This window comes from Neofelis nebulosa, chromosome 12, assembly GCF_028018385.1.
Source record: "Neofelis nebulosa isolate mNeoNeb1 chromosome 12, mNeoNeb1.pri, whole genome shotgun sequence".
NCBI classification, from domain to species: Eukaryota; Metazoa; Chordata; class Mammalia; order Carnivora; family Felidae; genus Neofelis; species Neofelis nebulosa.
In genome coordinates this window covers 76,568,233-76,594,970 of record NC_080793.1, presented here as the reverse complement: position 1 = coordinate 76,594,970, position 26,738 = coordinate 76,568,233, and the positions used below count along the sequence as shown (strand labels likewise).

Below are 26,738 nucleotides of genomic sequence, written 5' to 3'. Positions count from 1 at the left end.
CTTCCTAATTGTAGAAACCATTACTTGTTACTGTTAAATATGAATGCATTGTGTTGGAGACTTACCATATTCCTTCAGATTTGTAGACATTTTTTTCCTAAGATTTGTTTTCCTAAGCTTTTTTTACTTAGGAAAGAATTACCAAAATAGTAAATATCCACTGTATAAGCTTCAGATGTTATAGAAATATTTTAGAAAGTGGAGGTCTTTAGTATATTACCATCGAAAGGTAACAGACTTTACAATTTGAAGTCTATTCTTCTAATTCTGTTTCCTTCTGTACACAGATAGTATTATTATGTAGAATAAATGCTAATCGTATGAAAAAGTGGGGTGCTACTATGTTCTTGAATTTAAAAAAATTCAGTAAGTTACTTTTAATATTTTTGCAGAAAGTTAAAATTTACTAATTTGGGAAGAGACTTACCTGTTAAGAGCTTTATATATTTTGGTTCTTCATTCATTCCCCCCTTCCATTTTTGATTTTTTTTTCCTATATTAGCCTCTATTATTATGTTCTTCCTATATAACCTGATTTGTTTCTTGTATTCTTCATTTTTTCTTAGGAGTGAAGGTTTTCAGATCTTTTCCTTTTTTGTCAAGTAGGGGGATCAGCTTACAGAACACACACATGTATGTAGTTAGTTACCCTTGTCATATGTGGTTCTGACAAATATGGTCATTTAGTAAAACCTTTCTTTTGACATGTAAGGCTTGCAGGGAGTATCTAGGGACTTGGATTTGTAGAATCAGGCATATATGAAACAGATTATATTGGATGAGGAAGTCTTAAAACAGAAATGGAAATGAGGGTAGAGAAATGCTTAACAGGAGATGGAGTATCTTGAATGCTAGATTGTCCCTTCTGGCTGCTTCTTGAGACTGTCATACCTGCCTCAGCAAACAAACCTCAGTAAAACCACGTTGTCTGTGTTTGAATACAGATCATTTGGGGGGAAAAAATTAACAACTGTGCTTTGAGTCAGTTCTGTACTTCAGTTCCAAGCTTATTAAATGTTTCATAGAACATAATTTTAAAAAATCTATATGTACCCGGTTTTACTCAAATGGAGTTTGTGGGTCAAATACATTTATTTGAGGAATCAGTCCAATTTTGTACTCACTTATATTTAATCAGGAGTGAGTATACACACACATTGACTAACGAATATTTTTATTTTATATTAAAAATATTTTGCTCAAAGTATTTTAAAAATTAATACTAATTTCACATTATTTTCTGTTCAAATTTTCTGCAGGTCTACTATATATTATTGAAACACAGAAAGTTCTTGATCTCAAAATTGATTTGAAGGCTTCATATGTTATTATCCCACAGGATGGAATTTTTAGCCCTACGTCAAATCTACTTATTTTGGATCTTGGTCATCTAAAGGTATATAGTAATACTTGTTTTCTATTATGACATTTAAGGTGTTTCCCTGTTTAAAATGTATTTTGTTTTAAAACAGTTTGATTTGCTATATTGATTATTAGGTAGCTTCTAGGATTTGAAAATTCTTCCTTTCTAGTAAATAATGTGAAGATTTATTTAATTAGGTAGTTTCCCTACATTTCTAATAGCAAAATTATCATTTGAAATCTGCAGGTGAGGAGTAAACCTAAAAATTATATTTATAGGGGCATCTACGTGGCTTAGTCGGTTAAGCGTCCAACTTCAGCTCAGGTCGTGATCTCACAGTTGGTGAGTTCGAGCCCCACGTTGGGCTCTGTGCCAACAGATCAGAGCCTGGAGCTGCTTCAGATTCTGTGTCTCCCTCTCTCTCTGCCCCTCCCCTGCTCACACTCTGTCTCTCTCTCTTTCTCAAAAATAAATAATAAAACATTTAAAAAAAATTTAAAAAAATTATATTTACAGAATTTGAGAGTAGTGCTTTCGTTTTCAATTTAAATTTGCTACTTGACTGAAATATATCAGATGGGAGGGAGTTCTGGAAATAATCAAATACATCTTTATCCTTCTGAAACTTTTTGCATGTATAACTTTAGATATTAATGTTTTAATAGTTCTATTAAATCTTAATTTGAGAGATGTTCTTCTTGCATTTACCTAAGTCATTTCCCTTTCCATCCAACTATGTACATTTTTTTCCCGCAGTTTTGAATAGAGAATATTTTCTGTGTGTGTGTTTCTAGATCTGCATGGTTCTGTATGATACCCATTGGCCACATGTGATTGTTTACGATGAGTAAAATTAAGTAACATAAAAATTAGTTCTTTAGTCATATGAGTCACATTCAAGAATTAAAATAGTCACAAGTGACTTGTGTCTATTCTGTCAATACAGAGATAATAATGCCATCCTTGTAGAAAGTTCTCTTAGACCACATTACTCTAGATCATTAAATGTAGATTAAATAGCTGTAACAATTTAAACACTCACGAGGGATGGATGATATTGGCATGCTTTCTGGCGACCCAGCAAATATATGCCTTTCCTTGATATTGTCCTTTATTCTATGTTTTTACTCTTGAGTTGTTAATTATGTACATGTTTACTGGATTTATATTTATAATCTTTATACACTTAATTATTTATAGTTCACTTTAGTTATGGAATTGTTTCAAGGGTAGTGTGGTATAGTAGAACGAGCAACATCAAGAGTAAGGTGTCTAGTTTTGTGATCTTAGGCAATTTACTTAACCTACCTTTCAGAGATAATCAGTTTTGATAGTCTATGACACATGAGCTATATAAAATAGAGGTGAAAATGTTAAGGTAAGTACACACACACACACACACACACACATACGTATGAATGTATAAGATCTTTATATATGGCAGTAGAGCGATCTTCAGAAGGTTAAGTGAAAAACGTATTGTGTATAGTACGCTAAGAAGGGGGTGGTACAAATATAACTTTGTTGGGGTCGTATAAATGGCCAAGTTGGGACTACAGTTCAGTTATTCTAATACTTAATTCTGGATTATTCTTATAAAAGTATCTAAATATCTGTCATTGTGCCATAGAAACATTTTGTAGGCTACACATGTCTTAATTTGTTTTTAATAAAAAGGCTTCTTGTCAGAACTTAAAAAGTTTTAAATGTTTTCTTCTCTAGGATTGGCTCGGTTTTCCTCTGTTAATATATGCAATTGAGAAATATAACTTAATGTGTAAAAATTTACTTTGTACCTGGTCTTTCTGTTAGACATGTCATAGATAAAGACATTTCTATTAGCCTTTTATGTCAACTTATGAATCTTTTATTAAATTTTTATGTTATAGTCTTAAAGATAAAATATTTATATTTTCATTTTGAAGTATTTTGCATCATCTAAACTATTAAAATCAACTTCAAGGTGACAAGTAAAAGTCCTTTGGAGTTACCAGATATGAAACAAGGTGGGGCCAGACTTGAAGAGATAATGCATAGAGCTTATGATTCCTTTGATGTTCAGCTTACAAGCATACAGCTGCTTTACAGCACAGTTGGTAAGTATATAATGCATTATTTAGTGATTCATTTGGCTGCAATGATTAACTAGGTTTTTAGACAGTTTCTCTGAAGACCTTCATCCCAAATACATTAGAACATTTATATTTTCGATTTAGAAGTAATAGTAGTTGCGCCTGGGTGGCTCAGTCGGTTGCGTGTCCCACTCCTGATTTCCGTTCGGGTCAAGATCTCATGGTTTGTCAGTTCAAGCCCTGCATCCGACTCTGTACTGCTAGCACAGAGCCTGCTTGGAATTCTCTCTCTCCTCTCTCTCTGCCCCTCCCCTGCTTGCTCTCTCGCTTGCTCTCAAAATAAATAAACATCTAAAAAAAGGGTTAAAAAGGTAATAGGGGGCACCTGGGTGGCTCAGTCAGTTGGGAAGCTGACTTCAGCTCAGGTCATGATCTCACAGCTCATGAGTTTGATCCCCGTGTCAGGCTCTGTGCTCACAGCTCAGAGCCCGGAGCCTGCTTCAGATTCTGTGTCTCCCTGTTTCTCTGCCCCTCACCTGCTCACATTCTGTCTATCTCTTTCAAACATAAACATTAAAAAAAAATTTTTTTTTTAAAGTCATAGTAGATATTGCCTAGGACCAGTATCTCAGGTATCTGGTTTTTATCCCTCAAGAGACATTATTAAAGTCTGGAGACATTTTGGTGGTCACTGCTGATGAGTAGGTGCGCTACTAGCATCTGGTGAGAGGAGGTCAGGGATGCTACTACTAAACATCATACTGTGTAGAGGAAAGCCCCCCCCCCCCCCCCCCCCCACACACACTTATTTGGCCCAGATGTCAGTAGTGCTGAGATGGAGAAATCCTTTGGACCAGGTTGGAAAACCTTGGCACATATTTAAAGTGTTTATTTGATACAGAGTAATCACAAGAGGCTGCTCGAGGCCAGAGGCAACCGATCTAGGGCCTCTGACCACCTAGGCCTTAAACAGCCAGATAGAGACTGAGGAGGGTCTTAGGAGGACTGAGGAGGGTATCCTAGGCATACCTTTACTCCGTTCACTCTGATGGACTAATCAGGAGTCTCTGATCCAGATCTAGTTTTAAGATAAAGTCAACAACCAGAAATTCACTTGTAAAGAACCACTAAAGTAGATAGAGATCCAAGACTAATTTGAGCCCTCTTTCTACAGGGTCATACTGTTGGTGATTCCATGGAGTGTTAGGTGTTAGTAAACATTTAGATAATTCAACAGAATTGGATTGGTGGCTGTTCTAGAGATCTGTATATGTGTGTATATGGTCAAATTTTAATTATCTGAGCTAACTAATAAAAAAGGAAGCAATGAGAACCCAAAATAGTAGTTATTAGAAGTATTGATTTATATAGTATTGGTACATTTTAATTTTTTTTTTTTTTAACTAAAACTGCTTTGAGATAATAAACTTGATTTCTGTTTTTGTCAGATTCCAGTTGGTGTAGAAGAAACCCAGAAGTGTAGTGGGTGGCAAATATAAATTGTTTATAGAAAATCCATAAATTTTTCTCAGGGAATAAATTACAGTATTTTGGTATGTTTGCTACATTTTTGTAATTTTTAAAGTCCAAGCACCATACTTAATATTGACATGCTTTTTGAAAAAAAATTTAAAGTATTCCATTGTTATCTGAAAATTACTGGAATTCCTGGAATTGTTCTTGATGAGCACTAACTCTTCTTAAATAATCTTTTTTGAGCAAGATATTTTTGACATTGGGGCTACTTTAGGTGATTGTCATAAACTTTCATGATAAATACTGAATCACATGCTTCTGAATATTTTCTGTGACTTGAGAAGTAAAGAAAATATTTATCTCAATACTGTTGGAATTTAAAAAATTGTAAGAGTTCATTTTACCACGTTTCTTTACATCTAATCATTCATTGGCTTGTTTTTCCTTGACTGGGAACTTTATTGGACCTAAGGAATGATTAGGTTCAAATGAGGTAACGTAAATGAGGATGCATTGTCACATACATTTCATGTTAGGAGATGTGGATGTAAATTTCAGATTTTTATCACACACTAGCCTTTGACCATGAGTAAGTTAATAAATTCCTGTGAATCTGTTTTTTAAAATGGGATGATTAAATATCATTGTGAGAATTAAGTGAAAATTAAAACATTGCCTAGAATAGCTGTTAACAAATCTTGAATAACTGGTAGCTTTTATTGACAGAAAAGAGCTGTGCTTTTCTCTGCCTTTTTCATTATTGCCTTAGAGCCATGTTGTTTTTTGGGTAAAGTAGTCTGGTTGGTGTAGCAACTGTAAATGGATGCACAGATTTGATTAAACTATGTTGTTGGGTTTTTTTGTATTTTGTTTTTAATTTTAGAGCTCGCAAGCTGGGAAGAGGGGCAGAAGGAAGGAGGGAGGGAGGGGGAGGAGAGAGAGAGAAAGGGGCGGGGGAGGGAAGGGAATGTGAATCGCAAGCAGACTCCAAGCACGGAACCTGATGCAGAGCTCGATCCTATGACCCTAGGATCATGACCTGACCAAAAATCAAGAGTCACAGAGTCAACCAACTGAGCCATCTAGGTGCCCCTAAACTATATTGTTGGTTTTTAGTAAGTATTTTCTTCATACTGAAACAGAGTCTTGAAGTAGTAGAAGGAAAATGATGAAAGGGAAAAGAATCTACCTGTTGATTATATGTACTGGGGAGGTGGCTTTAAGATTGTCTGGATATAGGAAGAATTTCCCATATCATGCAGTGTATGACTACAAAGTATTCATAGTAATTTTAGGTTTACTGTGTTTTTCAAATTATACATGTGCTGAATAAACATGTACTGTTTTCCACAATTAGGTGATAATTGGAAAGAAGCTCGAAAACTTAATGTATCTACACAACATATTTTGATACCTATGCACTTCAATGTGGAACTTGCTAAGGCCATGGTTTTTATGGATATAAGGATGCCCAAGTATGTATTGTCTGTTTTATGTGATTGTAGATTTTCTTAGAAATTCCTTAGCTAAGGAGATACCGTATTTCATTGTTGTTGGGTTTTTTTGGTGGTAAAATGTACATAACATAAATTTTACCTTTTCTAAGTGTATAATTCAGTGGCATTAAGTACATTCACATTGTTGGGTGACCACCATCACCATCCATCTCCAGAACTTTGTCATTTTCCCACACTGCAATTCAGTACTTGTCAAACAATAATGCCCCACTCCGCCATACCCCATCCCATGGCAGTCACCATTATATGTTACGTCTCGATAAACTGGCTACTCTGGGTAACTTATATAAATGGAATCATGCAGTATTTGCCCTTTTGTGGCTGAGTTATTGCACATAGCATAGCGTCTTCAAGGTTGATCCATGTTGTAGCATATGTCAGAATTTCATTTAAGGCTGAAAAATACTCTGTTGTGCATGTATACATATCACATTTATTGGTTCATCTGTCAATGGACATTTGGGTCATTGTAATGAAGTTTGGCTCTGGTAACAATACTGTTACATTCACAATGCTGTGAAGATTGATAGAGAACTATTTAAGTCCTTGCTGTAATTTTTTTTTGTGTATATATCCACAAGTAGAATTGCTGGATCATATGATAATTCTGTTTTTAATTTTTTGAGGAACTGGCCTATGTTTTCCATAGCAGCTATACCATTTTATCTTTCCACCAGCAGTACACAAGGATTCCAATTTCCCCACCTCTTCAGCACTTTTCTTATTTTAAAAATTGTCCTCTGTAGTAGGTATGAAGTAGTATCTAATTATAGTTTTGAGTTGCATTTCTCTAATCATTACTGATTAGGTAATTTTCAGGTATTTCTGGGCAGTTTATACATTTCATTGGAGAAATGTTTATTCAAGTCCTTTGCCCATCTATAATTGGGATTTGTTTTGTTTTTTAAATGCATTCTGTATACTAACTCCTTACTGGAAAGATGATTTGCAAATATTTTCTTTCGTTTTGTGGATTGGCTTGCCTTACGTATCACTCTTTTAAGAGTGTCTTTGCTCAAAAGTTGTAAATATAAAGTCCAATTTTTTTCTAAATTTAAATCCAAGTTAACATATAGTGTAATAATGATTTCAGGAATAGAATTCAGTGATTTATCACTTACATATAACACCCAATGCTAATCCTAACAAGTGTCCTCCTTAATGCCCCTCACCCTTTTATCACTATCCCCCCCCCCCAACACCCTACCAGCAACTTTCAGTTTATTTTTTGTATTTAAAGTCTTATGATTTATCTCCCTCGCTGTTTTTATATTATTTTTGCATCCCTTCCCCTGTGTTCATCTGTTTTGTATCTTAAATTCCACATGTGAGTGAAATCATTTATTTGTCTTTCTCTTGACTGACTTATTTTGCTTAGCATGATACACTCTAGTTCCATCCATGTTGTTGCAAATGGTAAGATTTCATTCTGATTGCCAAGTAATACTCCATTGTGTATGTATACCACACGTTTATCCATTCATCAGTCAATGGACATTTGGGCTCTTTCCATACTTTGGCTGTTGTCGAAAGCACTGCTATAAACGTTGGGGTGCATGTGCCCCTTTGAATCAGTACTCCTGTATACTTTGGGTAAATACCTACTAGGGCAGTTGCTGGGTCATAGGGTAATTCTGTTTTTTTAAAAGTTTTGTGAGAAACCTCCATACCATTTTCCAGAGTGGCTGTGCCAGTTTGCATTCCCACCAGCAGTGCAAAGAGGTTCCTCTTTCTTGGCATCCTCTCCAGCATCTATTGTTTCCTGAGTTGTTAATTTCACCCATTCTGACAGGTGTGAGGTGGGATCTCATTGTGGTTTTGATTTGTATTTCCCTGATGATGAGTGATGTTGAGCATTTTTTCATGTGTTGGTTAGCCATCTGGATGTCTTCTTTGGAAAAGTGTCTATTGATGTCTTTTACCCATTTCTTCACTGGATTACTTGTTTTTTGGGTGTCGAGTTTGTAAGTTCTTAATAGGTCTTAGATACTAATCCCTTATCTGATGTGTCATTTGCAAATATCTTCTCCCATTCTGTTCATTGCCTTTTAGTTTTGCTGATTGTTTCCTTAGTCCTGCAGAAACTTTTTATCTTGATGAGGTCCCAATAGTTCATTTTTGCTTTTGTTTCCCTTGCCTCTGGAGACATGGCAAGTAAGAAGTTGCTGTGGCTGAGGTAAAAAGGTTGTTGCCTGTTTTCTCCTGTAGGATTTTGAGGGCTTCCTGTCTTACATTTAGGTCTTTCATGCATTTTGAGTTTATTTTTGTGTATGGTGTAAGAAAGTGGTCCAGGTTCATTCTTCTCTATGTCACTGTTCGCTTTTCCCAACACCATTTGCTGATGAGACTATCTTTTTTCTATTGGATATTCTTTCCTGCTTTGTCAAAGATTAGTTGGCCATATGTCTTTGGGTGCATTGCTGGGTTCTCTCTTCTTTTCCAATGATCTGTGTGCCTGTTCTTGTGTCAGTACCGTACTGTCTCGATGACTACTGCTTTGTAATATAGCTTGAAGTCCGGAATTAATGATGCCTCCAGCTTTGGTTTTCTTTTTCAGGATTGCTTTGGTTATTTAGGGTCTTTTCTGGTTCCATATAAGTCTTGGGTTTTTTTTTTTTTTAAGTTCTGTGAAGAATGCTGGTGTTACCTTGATAGGGATTGCATTGAATATGTAGATTGCTTCGGGTAGTACCGATTCGATAAGGTCCCATTTATCTGTTGCCTGTGCTTTTGGTGTTATGTCCAAGAAATTAGTGTGAAATTCAACATCATGAAACTTCTGTATATTTTCTATAAATATTTTATACTTGAAGCTTTCATGTGTAGGTCTTTGATGCACTTGGAGTTTTTTGGCTATGGTATAAGGTATAGACCCAGCTTCTTTCTTTTGCATATCTGATTTGCCCAGTACCATTTATTGAAAAGACTGATCTTTTTCCATTGAATAGTCTTTGTTGAAAAACATTTGAGGGGTGCCTGAGTGGCTCAGTCAGTTAGGCCTCTGACTTTGGCTCAGGTCATGATCTTAACAGTTTGTGAGTTTGAGCTCCACGTCAGGCTCTTTGCTGACAGCTGAGAGCCTGGAGCCTGCTTCGGATTCTGTGTCTCCCTGTATCTTTGTGCCTTCCTTGCTCGTGCGCGCGCTCTCTCTCTCTCTCTCTCTCAAAACTAAATACACGTTAAAAATATTAAAAAAGAAAAATAACCATTTGATGATATATATGAGGATTTATTTCTGGGCTTTCCATTCTATTTCCTTTGTATTTCTGTCTTTATGCCAGAGCCACACTGTTGTGATTACTGTTAGCTTTGTGGTAAGTTTTGAAATCAGGAGTATGAATCATCCAGCTTTGTTCATTTTCTAGATTATTTTGGCTAATTTAGGCTCCTTTGAGATTCCATATGAATTATAGGGTGGATTTTCTGTTGTTATAAAAGATGTCATTTTGATTTTGATATGGATTGCATTGAATGTGTAGCTGCTTTGAGTAATGACATCTTAAGATATTAAATCTTCCAGTCCATGAACATGAGATGTCTTTCCATTTCTTTGTGTCTTCTATAATTTCTTTCAGCATTTTGGTAGTTGTCAGTGTTTGTCTTTTTCTTCCTTGGTTGTTTATTCTTTTTTGATGGTGTTCTAAATGGAATTTTCTTAATATCTTTTTTGGATTATATTTATTGTTACTCTATAGCAATTGATTTTTCTGAGTTGATTTTAATATTCTGCAACTTTGCTGAATTCGTTTATTTCTAACTTTGTGTGTGCATGCATGTAACTATTAGGATTTTCTACGTTCGTTTTTATAATTTTTTTTTTTTAATTTTTAATGTTTATTATTATTTTTTTTTCAACGTTTTTTATTTATTTTTGGACAGAGAGAGACAGAGCATGAACGGGGGAGGGGCAGAGAGAGAGGGAGACACAGAATCGGAAACAGGCTCCAGGCTCCGAGCCATCAGCCCAGAGCCTGACGCGGGGCTCGAGCTCACGGACCGCGAGATCGTGACCTGGCTGAAGTCGGATGCTTAACCGACTGCGCCACCCAGGCGCCCCTATAATTTTTTTTTTTTAATGTTTATTTTTGACAGAGACAGAGCATGAGTGGGGGAGGGGCAGAGAGAGAGGGAGACACAGAATCCGAAGCAGGCTCTGAGCTGTCAGCACAGAGCCTGACACGGGGCTTGAACTCACAGACTGCGAGATCATGACCTGAGCCAAAGTTGGACGCTCAACTGACTGAGCCACCCAGACGCCCCTACATGTTCATTTTTGAACAAAGGCAGTTTTACTCTTTGTTTTCAATTTGGGTGCTTTTTATTTCTTTGTCTTGACTAATTACTCTGGCTAAAATTTCCAGTACTATGTTGAGAAGAAGTGATTTAAGTGGACATCCTTTATCCTGAGCAAAGAGGAAAAGCTTTTGGTCTTTTACCACTGAGTATGTTAGCTATGAGTTTTTTCATATATGACCTTTATTATATTGAAGTAGTTTTTTCTCTTTTTCTTCTATTCCTTATTTGTTTGATGTTTGTATCATGGAAGTGTGTGGAATTTTTTCAAATACTTTTTTTATTTTTTCCTTTATTTTATTAATGTGGTGTATTACAATGATATATTTTCATATGTTGAACCATCCACGCATCCTAGAAATAAAACCTGAGTCATGCTGTATAATCCTCTTAATGTACTGTTGAGTTTTGTTTGCTAGAATTTTGTTGAGAATTTTTGCATCAGTGGTCATAAGGGATATTGGTCTATAGTTTTACTCTGTCTTTGTCTGGATTTGGTATCAGAAAAAGGCTGGCCTAAAAATGAGCTTGGAAGTGTCCCTTTCTCTTTAATTTTTGGAAGAGTTTGAGAAAAATTTGTATTAATTCTTTTAAGTGTTTGCTAGAATTCACTAGTGAAATCTTCTGATCGTGGACATTTCATTATTGGGAGAGTTTTGATTACTGATTGATTCAATCTCCATACTAGTTATAGATCTCTTTAGGTTTTGTATTTCTTCACAATTTAGGGTTTTGGGGTTTCTGATTTCTTATATTTATTATTCACATGGGATATTTTTTCTGTTCTTTCACTTTTAAACTAGTGGTGCTCTTGGATCTAAACTGAGTCTCTGGCAGACAGTTGGATCCCATTTTTTAAATCCATTCTTTAAATTTAGATCTTGGATTGAGAAGCTTAAACCATGTACATTTAAGTAAGTAAATGTCAATAAACATCAAGTAAATATTGATGGGGAAGGACTTTGTCATTTTGAGATTTGCTTCCCATATATTCTACAACTTTTTTGTTGCTTATTTCCTTTCTTACTGACTTCATTTTCATTTAGTTGACTTTTTTGTTGTGACATGGTTTGATTGCCTTCTGTTTTCCATGTGTGCATATTGTATAGATATTTTATTATTTGTTATTATGGAGATTGCATATAGCATCACAAGGTTATAACAATCCATTTAAAATTGATACCAACTTAACTTCGATTGTATACAAAAACTCTACTTGTTCACCGCTCTACCCCTCCCATTTTATGTTACTGATGTCGCGTATTACGTCTTTATATATTGTGTACTTATTAACGTAGATTTATAATTATTTTTATGCGTTTGTCTTAAATCCCATAGAAAATAAAGAGTGGAGTTGTAATCAGATTATAAGTGATACTTGATTTTACATTTATCATATAAATACCTTGATCTTTAATGAGATCTTTATATTTTACTGTTAGCTGAAACTTTGGGCCCAGGATCCTAAGTAGAGAAGTCTGTTGAACTCGACTGGACTGGTTAGCTGATTTAGTCCTCAATAGTTTCAGGCTGTAACCAGTCCTTTCACCTGTCTTTCCGCCAGTACTTTTTCCTCTTCCTTGCAAACCTCAGGCGGATCATCTATTTTATAATTTAACTAAAGACACATCTAACGCCTACCAAACAGTCCCAGGGGAATTGTTACAAGGGAGGCAACAAGAGAATGCTCTTAAAGTAGTGCCCAGGCTTTGTGTCTGAAGGGAAGTATAGGGGGAAAGAGGTAAGTAGTGATAGCCTGGCTTTTTCCTACTGCTGTGGACGTGACTGCTATTACTTACCTGCTCCTGTCGTGTGAAAGAGAGACCCATACTCTTCTTTGTTGCTTTTTAAAATATAATGACTCTGTCTGCTAGCAAACATTGTGTAGCGTACTGAATCTTGTTCTCTTTGACTTCTGCTAGGAAATCAAACTACAGTCTGAGAGTCTTAAGGCAGAGGGATGTCAATAATTGGCTTAAGAAAGACAGAAGGAACAAAAGCCATTCTATACATTGTGGATTTTTCTAATCCAACACTAGGTGTAGTTTGATATTAGATACGAGGCTTAGGTTCTCTAGTTCTTGCCCAGATGTCCCACAGCCTATTTATTGTTTAATATATCTTGTAAAGTTTGTCAGTATGTGGTAAAAAACAAAGATGTATGTGATTTTCTGTTGTAAACATGAGTTTGAATTGATTCCTTTTTAGCTTAGTTGAAATATTTTTTTTTTAAGTATGGTTGAATCTAGAAAGTTAGGGAGTACCAGGAAAAAGAAGTTGATATTATGCTGAGGAACTTGCGTTGGGTTGCTCTATCAGTATATGATCAGGAAGAATTAATGTCCTGTAATGCAGGGAATATGTAGAGCATAGAAACAATCGAAATAACCGATTAAAACCTATATCTGGGGCACCTGAGCAGCTCAGTTGGTTAAGTTTTAGATTGAGTTTTGGCTCAGGTCATGATCTCAGGGTTCATGAGATCGAGCCCCATGTTGGGCTCCATGCTCAGTGCTGGATCCTGCTTGGGATTCTCTCTCCCCCTCTCTCTCTGCCTCTCCTCCCACTCATGTGGGCACATGCGTTGTCTCTCCTAAAAATAAATAAACTTAAAGAAAAAAAGATAAAGGAAATGCAAGATCATGAGAGAGCAGTCGCATGTAACAGTTGCAAATTGTTTCTGTAAAGGCACAGATAGTAAATATTTTAGGCTTGAATTCCATATTGTTAGTCATAACTATTCACCTCTGCTGTTTTAGGGTGAACATGGCCGTAAACCATACGTAATGAATGGGCACGGGTGTGTTCCAGTCAGTAATACTTAATTTATCAAAATAAGCAGCAGGCTGAGTTAACCCCTGGCCATCTTTTACCAGTTTCCAGTCCAGTGCATTGTAGTCAAACATGACCAGTACAAGGGAAAAGATACTGGGAAGGTCATTTGAACGAGTATTCTAATGATACTAAAATTGCTATAGGTTAGGATCAGAGAAGGACAGCTACAATAATAAGAGGCAGAAACTAAATGATTGAGAAAGAACAAATCTGAGAAGCATTTGATTTTAATTTAGTAAGCTGGAGCAGTCTGAAGTGAATATGATAAAACCCTGGAACTGTAAAAGTATTAGGCAGCATCCTTTGAAATTTGATCTTAAACCATTTAAGGCAAATAAAAAGGAAGTCCTCTACTATTTAGTACATAGTATTTTGGTGCCCCCATTTTCAGCTTGTACACCTGGTATATATAAAGAAATTGAAAAGTTGAGTTATAATAATGAGATAGATTTATAATGGTTACCTAAGTTAAACTAGAATATATGGAACTAATTACAAATATTTCAGCTATTAAAGTAAAAGAAAGCTTCTAATTTTCTCAGGAAATGCAGATATGTTTTTATTTATTTATTTATTTTAAAAAATTTTTTTTCAACGTTTTTTATTTATTTTTTGGGACAGAGAGAGACAGAGCATGAACGGGGGAGGGGCAGAGAGAGAGAGGGAGACACAGAATCGGAAACAGGCTCCAGGCTCCGAGCCATCAGCCCAGAGCCTGACGTGGGGCTCGAACTCACGGACCGCGAGATCGTGACCTGGCTGAAGTCGGATGCTTAACCGACTGCGCCACCCAGGCACCCCGCAGATATGTTTTTAAACTGATAACCTTAGCAGCCATGCGTATGAATTGAAAAAGTTAAGTTTTTAGAAAAGATAGAGGGATAAAAATGGTGAATAAAAACTTACTCTCGTTTTGGTAAGTCTCATTTTATTTTTTTAATTTTTTTTAAATGTTTATTTTTGAGAGAGAGACCGAGCATGAGTGGGGGAGGGGCAGAGAGAAAGGGAGACACAGAATCCAAAGCAGGCTCCAGGCTCCGAGGTGTCAGCGCAGAGTCCGATGCGGGGCTCGAGCTCATGAACTGTGAGATCATGACCTGAGCCGAAGTCGGACACTCAGCCTACTGAGCCACCCAGGCGCCCCTGATATGTCTCATTTTAAACTATTATTATTTTAGAGACTTTATTTAGAACGGTTTTAGAGTCACGGAAAAAATTGTTGCCGTTGACACACAAGGTTACATTAGTTTCAGGTGTACAGCATAGGGATTTGACAACTCTAAATGTGCTATGCTCACCAGAAGTATAGCTACTTTCTGTCACCATACAAGAGTATTACAATACCATTTGACTCTATTCCTTGTGCTATACCTTTTATCCCCATGACTTAGTCATTCCAGAACTGGAAGCCTATACATCCTGCTCCCCTTCACCCATTTTGCCCATCCCTAACCCTCTCCCCCTGGCAACCATCACTTTATTCTCTGTATTTGTGTATCTGTTTTTTTGTTTTTTAGATTCTACGTGTAACTGAAATTGTATGGTATTTATCTTTGACTTATTTCACTTAGTGTTATGCCCTTAGTCCTCCCATGTTGCAAATGGCAAGATCTCATTCTTTTTTTTTATGGTGGAGTAATATTCCATTGTATATATATCTTCTTTATCCATTTATCTATTGATGGACCTTCCGGATGCTTCTATTGGCTATTATAAATAATACCACAATAAACATAAAGGTGGATGTATTTTTTTCAAATTAGTGTTTTCATTCTCTTTGGGTAAATAACCACCAGTAGAACTACTGTGTTTCTGTTTTTAATTTTTTGAGGAAACTTCATACTGTTTTCCATAATGACTGTCTAAATTTACATTCCTGCCAACGTTGCATGAAAATTTCTTTTTCTCCAGATCCTCAGCAACACTTGTTATTTGTCTTTTTTATGCTAGTTGTTCTGGCAGGTGTCAGGTGATATTGTGGTTTTGATTTGCATTTCCCTCAGGATTAGTGATGAGCATATTTTTATATGTCTGTTGGCTGTCTGTATGTCTTCACTGGAAAAATATTCGGGTCCTGTGCCCATTTTTTAAATCAGATTTTTTGGGTTTTTTGGTTTTAAGTTGTAGAAATTCTTTATATCTTTTGGATATTAACCTTTTTTGGATATATTATTTGTAAATATCTTCTCCCGTTCAGTAGGTTGTCTTTCCATTTTGTTGATGGTTTCCTTTGCTGTGCAGAAGCTTTTTATTTTGATGTAGTCCCAGTAGTTTAGTTATGCTTTTATTTCACTTGCTTGAGGAGAAATGTCTAGAAAAATGTTGCTAAGGCTGATGTCCAAGAGATTATGGTCTATTTTGTCTTTTAGGATTTTAAGGTTTTAGGTTTCAAGGAGTTGAAACTTACATCCCCACAAAAACCTGCACACAGATGTTTGTAGCATCTTTATTCATAATTTTACATAAAGTTTATACACTTAAATTTTATATTTCAATTTTATAGCCCAAACTTATAAGCAACCAAGATGTCACTTAGTAGGTTAGAGATAAACTGTGCCATATGAAACACTGAAATAGTGTTCAGTGCTAAAAGGAAATAAGCTATCAAGTTGTGAAAAGACACGGAGGAACCTTAAATGCATATTACAAAGTGAAAGATGCCAATCTGAAAGGGCTACATAATGTGTAGTTTTAACTAGATGGCATTGTGGAAAAGGCAAAAATAGGGACACAGTGAAAAGAAAAGCGCTTGCTGGGACTTGAAGCTGACAGGGGAGGGATGCATAGTCGAAGGACAAAGGATTTTAGGGCAGTGAAAATACTCTAGATGATATACTCTAAATGATATGATTGATACATGTCATTATGTATTTGACCAAACCCACAGAATGTACAGCACCAAGAGTGAACAGTAATGTAAACTGTGGACTTTGGTGACTCTGATTTGTCAGTGTAGTTTCATTAGTTTCAACAAACATACACCATTCTGGTTGGGAATGTTGTTAATGAAGGAGGCAAGGCATGGGTACATGTAAGAGGTATATAAAACATCTCGGTATCTCCTATCAGTTTTTCTGTGACCCTTATTTGCAAATCACATGATACTACACACAAAACCCTAAAGATTCCACCAAAAAAATTACTAGACTAAATGAATTCAGTAAATTTGTAGGTATAAAATGAATACATAGGAATCTGTTGCCTTTTGACATGCTAATAATAAAGTGCAGAAAGAAAAAACAATCTCATTCACAGTTGCACCAAAAAGAATAAAATACCTAAGAATAAACATAACCAAAGAAGTGAAAGACCTGTACTCTGAGAACTGTAATCATTGATGAAAGAAAATGAGGATACCAAGACATAGAAAGAATTCCATGCTCATGGATTGGAAGAATTGCTATCATTAAATGTCTATACAACAAAACAAATTACAGATTCAAAGCAATCCCTAACAAAATATCAGTGGCATTTTTCACTGAACTAGAACAAATAATCATAAAATTTGTAAGGAACCACAAAAGACCCTGAATAGCCAAAGCAGTCTGAAAAAGAAGAATAAAGCTGGAGGTATCATAGTCTCAGGTTTCAAGATAGACTTCAAAGCTATAATCAAAACACTATGGTACTGGCACAGAAATAGACACATAGATCAAGGGAACAGAATAGAGTGCCCAGGAATAAACCCATACTTATATGGTCAATTACTCCATAACAAAGGAAGCAAGAATATAAAATGAGGAAAGGACAGTCACGTCAAAAAATATGCTGAGGAAACTGAACACCTACATGCAAAAGAATGAAATTGAACCACTTTCTTATACCATACCCAACAATAAGCTCCAAGTGAGTTAGACTCAATTATGAGACCTAAAACTGTAAAAATCCTAAAAGAAAAAGTAGACAGTAATCTCTTGGACATCAGCCTTAGCACATTTTTCTAGTTATCTCTGTTATATTTTTTGAAGAGTATATCTTTGCTTCATTATATTGCCTTTACTTCTTTGTCAAAGATCGGTGGACTTTATTTATAGAAGTCTACTTCTAGGCTCTGTATTCTCTTCCAATGATCTGTTTGTCATTTCTTTTGCCAATATCAGTGTCTTACTATACCTTTATAGTAAATCTTGAAGTCTGGGAGTGTCAGTCCTCCATCCTTGTTCTTCTCCTTCAGTATTATGTTTACTATTCCGGATACTTTACCTCTCCTTAGACTCATTTTGTCAATATTTATTAAATAGTTGTCTGGGATATTGATGTTAATTGCATTGAATCCATAGATCAGTTTGGGAAGAACTAACATCTTGACAATACTGAGTTAAAAAAAATTCTTTAATGTTTGTTTTTGAGAGAGAGAGATAGAGCATGAGCAGGGGAGGGGGAGAGAGAGAGAGGGACAGACAGACAGAATCCAAAACGGGCTCCAGGCTCTGAGCTGTTAGCATAGAGCCTTATGTGTGGGGCCCAAACCCATGATGGGTGAGATCATGACTTGAGCTGAAGTCGGATGCTTGACTGACTGAACCACTCAGGTGCCCTGGGTTTTAATATCCATAGGTAAACTGGAATATCTTTTTATTTCTTCATTTCTTTTCTGATTTCACTCATCAAAGTTTTACAATTTCCCCAATATAGATCTTGTATGTATTTTGTTAGATTTATACCCAAGTATTACTTTTTTGGGTGCTAATATAAACGATCCTGTTTTTAATTTTTAAATTCCACTTGTCCATTGTTGGTATGTAGGAAAGCTATTGATTGCTGCATACCAACCTTGTATTTTGCAACCATGTTATAAGGGCTTATTAGTTCTGTAGGAGTCTTTTTAGATTTTCTGTATAGATGATCATGTCATCTGTGAACACAATCTGTATACTTTTTATTTTGTTGTCTTACTGCATGGTAAAGACTTCTAGTACAGTATTGAAAGGAGTGATCAGAGAGACACCTTTGCTTTGTACCTAATCTTAGTGGGAAAACTTGCAGTTTCTTACCATTAAATATGATGATAGCTGTAGATTTTTTTGAAGATCTTTTTTATCAAGTTGAGGAAGCTCTCCTTTCATCTAGTTCACTGAAAGTTTTTATCATGGATAGGTGTTGGATTTCGTCATATGCATCTACTTACTATGATCATGTAACTTTTCTTCAGTCACATCTGACTTTTAAACATGATTTTAGATACATAATCTCGTAGTAGTTACTTGAACTTGGTAAGCATTAGTTTCCTGATAGGAACTTTGTGCATATGGGAACTCACAAGTAGCAGAGAGCAAAAATAGGTTGTCTGCCATATAGGTTGTGACTATGTTTGATAATGTATTTCAGTGCTTTCCTTAGTGTCTGTAATGTAAGAAATAATTAATAATTAGTAATTGTGAACTGACCTTGGCAAATAGTAGAGGGATAATAAACATAGTAACATTAGAAAATAAGCGGCTGAAAAATATTGAAGTTAGTTTACCTAGTGAGACTGGTCAATGAGGCAAAACAAATTTGGGTGGAGATTAGGGAATAATATGTCATAGGGACTGTGTGGGTAATTTTTAGAGCTTAAAATTGCATTTTATTACTTTTGCATATTTCAAGGGGAACATTTGTCTTTTTAATGCACTTAAATCAGAATGAAGTTTGCCTTATAATGATTACTGTTTTTTTTGAAACAGATTCAAGATATTTGGAAAGTTACCACTGATTTCTTTACGAATCTCAGATAAAAAACTGCAAGGGATTTTGGAATTGATTGAAAGCATTCCGAAACCCACACCTGCAACTGAAACATATGCCCCTGCCAAACCATTTCAGGTAATGTTTTTGCAAAATTGATAAAAGTACAAATTAAAATAACTCAACAAAAAGTATTTGTAAGAGTCACAGAATTTTTTGGGTAAAACAATTTAATTCATTTTGAATAGACCTTTAAGAATTATATCTTAAGGGGTGCCTGGGTGGCTCATTCGGTTAAGCGTCCGACTTCGGCGCAGGTCATGATCTCACAGTTCATGAGTTCGAGCCCTGCGTCGGGCTCTGTGCTGACAGCTCAGAGCCTGGAGCCTGCTTCACATTCTGTGTCTCCCTCTCTCTCTGCCCCTTCCCTGCTCATGCTGTGTCCCTCTCTGTTTCAAAAATAAATAAACATTAAAAAAAAATTATATCTTAAAAGAGAAAATGATGAAAGAGTAAAAGGCGCATGTAGTAAAGAGAGTTACATGGTAAGTCTGCCTCTCTTCCCTTTTTCAGCTTGCAGTCCCTCTCCTCGGTGGTAACACTGTTAACCACTATGTCTGTATTTGTCCAGAAGTGTTTATGGCATGTACTGTGGCATGCTTATGTATAAATATCCATATGTATATGTATATATATACACACACACTCTCAGGTTCTTAAAATTTACATAAATTGGATTATTATACTTAGCATTCTGAATTTGTATTCTTTTCACCATTATATATTATGTACCCTCGAGATATTTTCATGTTAGCACATACAGATCTACCTTTTTCTTTTTTATAGCCATATAGTATTGAATTGTGTGAACGTACCATTCTTTGCCTAACATGATCCCCTTTTCATGGGTATTCACATGAGTGCTCACAGTTAAAATACACTGTTTTCAACTTCCTTGTACATACATTTTGTGTATTTTTATCCATTGGATAAATTCCTACAAGTGGCATTGCTCAGTGAATTTTACATTTTCATGAACTTTGCCGAATTTTAAATTGAGTACTAATTTATAGTCCCACCAGCAGTAAATGTGTTTCTCTGTTCTCATTTGTCTTAAGTATTAACAATTTAAAATTTATTCGATTAAATGAAAAAACGTTATATTTTGATTTTGATTTGCATTTACAAGTAACTATAGGACTTATGTTCATAAGTTTATTGGGTGTTTGACTTTCTGTTTTTGGAAACTGGTGTTCACGTCTTTTGTGTTGTGGTTTTCCACTTAAGGAAATTGTTGCTATTTGTCTTTTACGAACATTTGTTTCCTTGTTTATTATCTGATTCATTTATTTTTGGCCAAAAGCTTTTACTTTCAACTATTCAGTTATTAGGTTTTCTTTTATGATTTGTATGTTTTATATTATGTACCTTACCTCTTATGAAGAAAACTTCAAAATGAAGGTAAGTGTTCATGTTTTTCTCTTTTAAGAATTATTTCCACATTTAACTTTTTCCTTTTGAAATAATTTCACACTTAGAGAAGAGTTGTAAAAATGGTACAAGGAACTTAACTTCATCAAACCATGTAAGAGTAATTTGCTGACATGTTGTCCCATACCCTAAAAACTGTAGTGCTTTGTAATATTTTTTTTCATAATCTCTTGCTGAGCTTTTTGTTAACAATCTCTTGAAGAGCAGAGTTTTTACATTTTGATGAAATCCACTTCATCAGTATATACTTTTATGGAATATAAGAAACATGAATAAAAGAATACGGATGAAGCTTTTTATGTCTGTAAAATTTTTGCCTAATACAAGATCAAGAAGATTTTTCTTGTGTTATAGTCTAGAAGTTTTATAGTTTTAGGTTCTTATATATTGTTTTGATTTTTCAGAGAGTGAGCATAAGCAGAAGAGGGGCAGAGGGTGGGGGAGAGAGAGTCCCAAGCAGGCTCCATGCTGAGCATGGAGCCCAGTGTGGGGCTCAGTCCCATTACTGTGGGATCATGACCTTAGCTGAGACCAAGAGTTGGACGCTTAACTGACTGATCCACCCAGGCGCCCATGTTTTTTCTTCCTAAACATTTCTAAGTTTTAGAGAAAGTACTTAGATAAATGTTAGGTTCATTCTTCATTATCTTTGATATCTGGGGGGACTCCTCCGTCTCCCATATCTTGGGCTTAATCTGTATATCAAGAGGGTATCAAACATAGGATCTATACTAGATGTTCTTTTTAAAATCAAATGCATATATAAAAATAGGCAGAGAATAACTATGTAGTATGTCTTATACTGCGTTTCTGTTATGTGTCAGGCCACACGCTTGGCTAAGGAATACTATATGTCAGGTCATCTGTTATTTATGTTCAAACCCTAGTCCACCTTTATATTTCTGTATATTTTTATCTTTAACCCTGATCACAATTCAGCAAGTTAAGTGTTAACAGTCATTATTTTGCCCAGGAAATAGACTCTAGAAAAGCTAAATACTTTGCTAAGATCATAAAGTTTGTAGCCTTTAGCATGCAGAGCCAAACTTTAAATTCATGTTTCTTTTTTTCTTTCTCTCATTCTTTAAACAAATCTACAGCCCAACAGCTGGCTTTGTTTTTGCTGTTTTCATGCTGCTTTCGATATAAATGATGTCCTAATCAGTAGAGACTCTATTTTCTGCTTTTTCCAAGTTTCTCAAGAAAGTTGAGTACAAAACACTAGGTCATTTCTAAGAGTTTTAATTTAATTTGAAGTGATTTCATAGGTCAGGTAAAGAAAAGTTTTTTAAGCAAAGAATCACCCCTTCATGGATGCTTGTTTGGCTTGTCTCAGAAAGTTTCAGTCATGAGTCTGAAAGGTCCTAACATCATCTCTTGAAGCTGGATGTTCCTTTCACTTCCTGTAATAGATTTCTTTTTCTTTGTAATTTTTATTTGTTTTGTTAAGGTGTAATTGACTAATGAGATTATACGATTTTTAATGTGTATAGTGTGGTGGTTTAACCTATGTGTATGTTGTGAAAGCATTTCACCTGTATAGTCAGTGAACACATCCATTACCTCACATACTTGTTTTTGGTGAGAACATTAAGTTCTACTCTCTTAGCAGCCTTCTGTTACTCAGTACAGGTTGTCGACAGTAGTCACCATGTTTTACATTTGATCCTCAGCCTTATTCTTCTCAAAGCTGAAAGTTTGTACCCTTTTACTAGCTGTTCCCTATTTCCTCTACCCCTTAGCCTCTGGCAACCGCTTCTCTATTTTCTGTTGCCATGAGCCTGACATTTTTGTTGTTAATTCCACATATAAATGATACTTGGCAGTATCTTTCTCCTTCCAGCTTATTTCATTTAGCCTACTGCCCTCAAGGTCTATTCATGCTGTCATAATGGCAGGATTCCCTTCCTTCTCTCTCAGAGTTGAATAATGTTAAATTATGCACACATCTTGTCTTTATCCATTCATCTGTTTGATGGACACTGGGTAGTTTCCCATATCTTGGCTGTTGTGAATAATACCTCAGTGAACATGGAGTGCAGATGTCTCTTGGGCATCCTGTTTTCATTTCTTTTGGAAAACTGAGAAAGTGAGATTGCTGGATCACATGGTAGTTTTTTGAGGAACCTTCCCACTGTTTCCGTGGTGGCTGCACCAATTTACACTCCTACCAGGTGCATAGGAGTTCCTTTTTCTCCACGTTGTCTCCAATACTTCTTACCCATTGTTCTTTTATTCTTTTTTCAGGTTTTAAAGCTGTATTTGCATATTTTACAAAATGTGCATTCCAATAGTTAAAATGATGTAAACAAAATATGGCACTCTGATTAAACTGCATTTTACAGCCTATAGGACACCCTGGACCAGCTTGGTTTTTACTTTAGATTTCACTTCTGTTCCACCCAGCTTCTTTCTTCACCAACATGGAAGTTCTTTGCATCTCCCTTTCTAGGTGGGAGAGGCAGGCGCCTTCATTGTCAGTAGTTCTCCATTCTTTGATGTGAAAAGGGGCAGGATGGTCATTTAAACTTGATCGAACCTCTTTACATCTTAAAAAGTTCAACAGCCACAAGAAGTAAAATAAGGCAATGCTGTAGAATGTACGGTCCATATTGGCGGCACATGCCTTATTACGATTCACCTGCTTGCTTCTCCTGTTTAGTTGTTTCTTTTGAAGGCAGTGGATTTCTCTCGTATGTTTGTCTTCTTCAGTTTCAGCTTACTGAACTTCTCAATTACAGCCATACTGGGTTTGTCAGACATAGTTGCAGAGAAAGTGGAGCATGGCCCTCAAGCGAAGTCTGGTCTGTGCAGTAGTGCGTCTTTTTGATGGTAGCCATTCTGACATGTCAGGTGATAACTCATCATGGTTTCGATTTGCACTTCCATTAGTGATGTTGAGCATCTTTTCATGTGTCTGCTGACCATCTGTATGTCTTCTTTGGAAAACTGTCCATTTCTTTCCTCTGCCCATTTTAAAATTGGATTGTTTGTTTTGCGGAGTTGAATGAGTTCTTTATATATTTTATATATTAATCCCGTATCAGGTATGTTATTTGCATATATTTTCTCCCATTCAGTTCATTGCCTTTTGTTTGTTGATCATTTCCTTTGCTGTGCAGAAGCTTTTTAATTTGAGCTAGTCCCACATGTTTATTTTCACTTTTGTTGCCTTTGCTTTGGTATCAGATCTAAAAAATCATTGCCAAGACTATCAAGGAGCTTACCTGCCTATGTTTTCTTTTAGAAGCTTATGGCTTCAGGTTTTTCATTCAAGTCTTCAATACATTTTGAGTTGATTTTGTGTTTAAGGTAGGAGTCCAGTTTTATTATTTTGCTCTTTTGCCTGTGACTGTCCAGTTTTCCCAGCACCATTTGTTGAAAGAAACTGTCCTTTCCTTGTATATTCTTCACTCCTTTTCGAAAAATTGGTCATTAGGCAAAGGTTTATTCCTGGCCTCTCATGTCTGTTGCATTGGTCTATGGGTCTGTTTTTATGTTTGTGCCATACTGTTTGGATTACTATAGCTCTGTATAGATTTTGAAATTAGGAAGTATAATGCCTCCAGCTTTGTTCTTCTCAAGATTGCTTTGGCCATTTGGGGTTATACAAATGTTAGCATTATTCTTCTCTATTAGTGTGTAATATGCCTCTGGACTTTTGATGGAGATTGCATTGAATCTGAAGATTGCTTTGAGTAGTGTGAACTTTTTTTTAAGTTGATATATTGATTTATTTTGAGAGAAAGGAAGAGGAGTTGGTGGAGGGGCAGAGAGAGGGAGAGAGAAAGAGAATCCCAAATAGACTCTTTGCTGTGAGTGCAGAGCCCGATGCGGGGTTCAAACCCAAAACTGTGAGACCATGACTTGAGCTGAAACCAAGAGACAGATGTTTAACTGACTGAGCCACCCAGGCGCCCCAGAGTAGTATGAACTTAATATTACTGTTTGCAATCCCTGAGCATGAAATCTTTCCATCTCTTTATATCTTGAGTTTCTTTCATCAGTGTTCTGTAGTTCCCAGTGCACAGATGTTTTCACCTCTTTGTTTAAATTTTTTCCTAGGTGTTTTATTCTTTTCGATACTGTTATCAGTGGTAAATCTTGAAATCAGATAGTGTGGCATCTGAATTGCTTGTTTTCCCCAGATAGTTCCAACTGGTTCTTAACCTTTTCATGTAACTTTTAGAATCAGCTTTTCAATTTCCACAAGAAAATTCTGCTGGGATTTTGATAGTGGTTTTATTGTACTATCAATTTGGGAAGAATTGGCATTTTAACAATATTGAATCTTTCTATTAGTATGATCTATCTTTTCATTTATTTAAGTCTTTAAGTATTTTCATTTTTTTCTGTGATTGGAACATACATTTGCTTCACATATTTTGTTATTTTTTGTTCGCCCAGAATTCATATGTTGAAACCTTAACGCTATTCCTTCAGAATGTGACTATATTTGTAGATAAGGCCTTCAAAGTGTTAATATGAGGCCATTAGGGTGGGTCCTCATCCATTCGGTCTGGCGTGTTTATACGAAGTGGAATTTGGGACACAGAAAAGGACATCATTGGTGCGTGTGTACAGAGAAAACGCCAAGTGAGAACACAGCAAGAAGACGGACCTCTGGAGAGGGGCAGATGGCGGCGTAGGAGGACGCTGGGCTCACCTGGTCCTGCTGATTGCTCAGATTCCACCTGCATCTGCCTGAATAACCCAGAAAACTGCCAGAAGACTAGCAGAACGGACTCTCCGGAGCCAGGCGTAGACAAGAGGCCGACAGAAGAGGGTAGGAAGGGCGGAGAGGCGGTGCGCGCCACACGGACTGGAGGGAGGGAGCCAGGGTGGTGGAGGGCCAGTCCACCTGGCAAGGCAGAGCCCCCGAAGTCTGGCTTGGAAAAGCGGAGGGTTGGGGCTCCGTGAGTTCTGACAGCCCGTGGGACTTAACATCTGGAATGTGAAAAGTCAACAGCTCTGCCCTCAGAGAGCAGGGAGGGCGAGAGGACACTGGGAGGGAGAGGTGTTGAGCCCTGGAAGACAGAGCTCAGCTTGGCGGATAACGAAGGCGCTGGTTAAGCGCCCTCTCCCTCTCCTGTCCCCCAGCGGAAATTCCAAAGGGAACCAGTTCCCGTCACCAAATTCGCTTGTACCGCTCAAACAACCAACGCTGTGCTTCTGTGGATCTATCCCTCCCAAGGGTCTGCTTCCCTCCGGTGCTGCAGGACCCCTCCTGCAGGGGACCACCAGTGGCAAAGTGAGCAAAGCCTACCCCTCCTACCCCTGTGCACCTTGTGGATCCACCTCGGCTAATACCCCAGATCCCATCGAAGCAGTACCACAAGCCTGGCAGTGTGCCAGTAGCCCAGACAGGGGCCACACCATTCCACAGTGAGTCCTGCCCCTGGGAGAGGGGAAGATAAGGTATACACCAGTCTGACTGTGGCCCCAGCGGTGGGCTGGGGGCAGACATCAGGTCTGATTGCGGCCCCGCCCACCAACGCAAGTTACTCCAGACAGCACAGGGGAAGTGCTCTGCAGTTCCGTACTACCCCAGGGACTATCCAAAATGACGAAATGGAAGAATTCTCCTCAAAAGAAACTCCAAGAAGTAGCGACAGCTAACGAATTGATCAAAACCTATTTAAGCAATATAACGGAACAAGAATTTAGAATAATAGTCATAAAATTAATTGCTGGGCTTGAAAAAAGCATAGAGGACAGCAGAGAATCTATTGCTACAGAGATCAAGGGACTAAGAAATAGTCATGAGCTAAAAAATGGTGTAAATGAGGTGCAAAGTAAAATGGAGGCAGCCATAGCACGGATTGAAGAGGAAGAGGAGAGAATAGGTGAATTGGAAGGTAAAGTTATGGAAAAAGAGGAAGCTGAGAAAAAGATAAAAAATCCAGGAGTATGAGGGGAGAATTAGAGAACTAAATGATGCAATCAAATGGAACAGTATCCATATAATAGGAATTCCAGAAGAGGAAGAGAGAGAGAAAGGGGCTGGAGGTGTACTTGAACAAA

General features: G+C 36.7%; 1 protein-coding gene and 1 pseudogene across 4 annotated transcripts in view; one reads left to right on the top strand and one right to left on the bottom strand.

The window, feature by feature from the left end:
- VPS13A (vacuolar protein sorting 13 homolog A) overlaps window positions 1-26,738 on the top strand; it is a 253,825-nt gene that overhangs the window by 61,158 nt on the left and 165,929 nt on the right. For all 4 annotated transcript variants that reach the window (XM_058695652.1, XM_058695655.1, XM_058695653.1 and 1 more), the window contains 4 exons: window positions 1,260-1,396; window positions 3,327-3,459; window positions 6,269-6,386; window positions 19,223-19,361. In XM_058695652.1, coding sequence (XP_058551635.1) covers window positions 1,260-1,396; window positions 3,327-3,459; window positions 6,269-6,386; window positions 19,223-19,361 — 527 coding nt within the window. The remainder of the gene's footprint in view (window positions 1-1,259; window positions 1,397-3,326; window positions 3,460-6,268; window positions 6,387-19,222; window positions 19,362-26,738) is intronic.
- LOC131490924 (thymosin beta-4-like) lies at window positions 23,207-23,619 on the bottom strand (annotated as a pseudogene).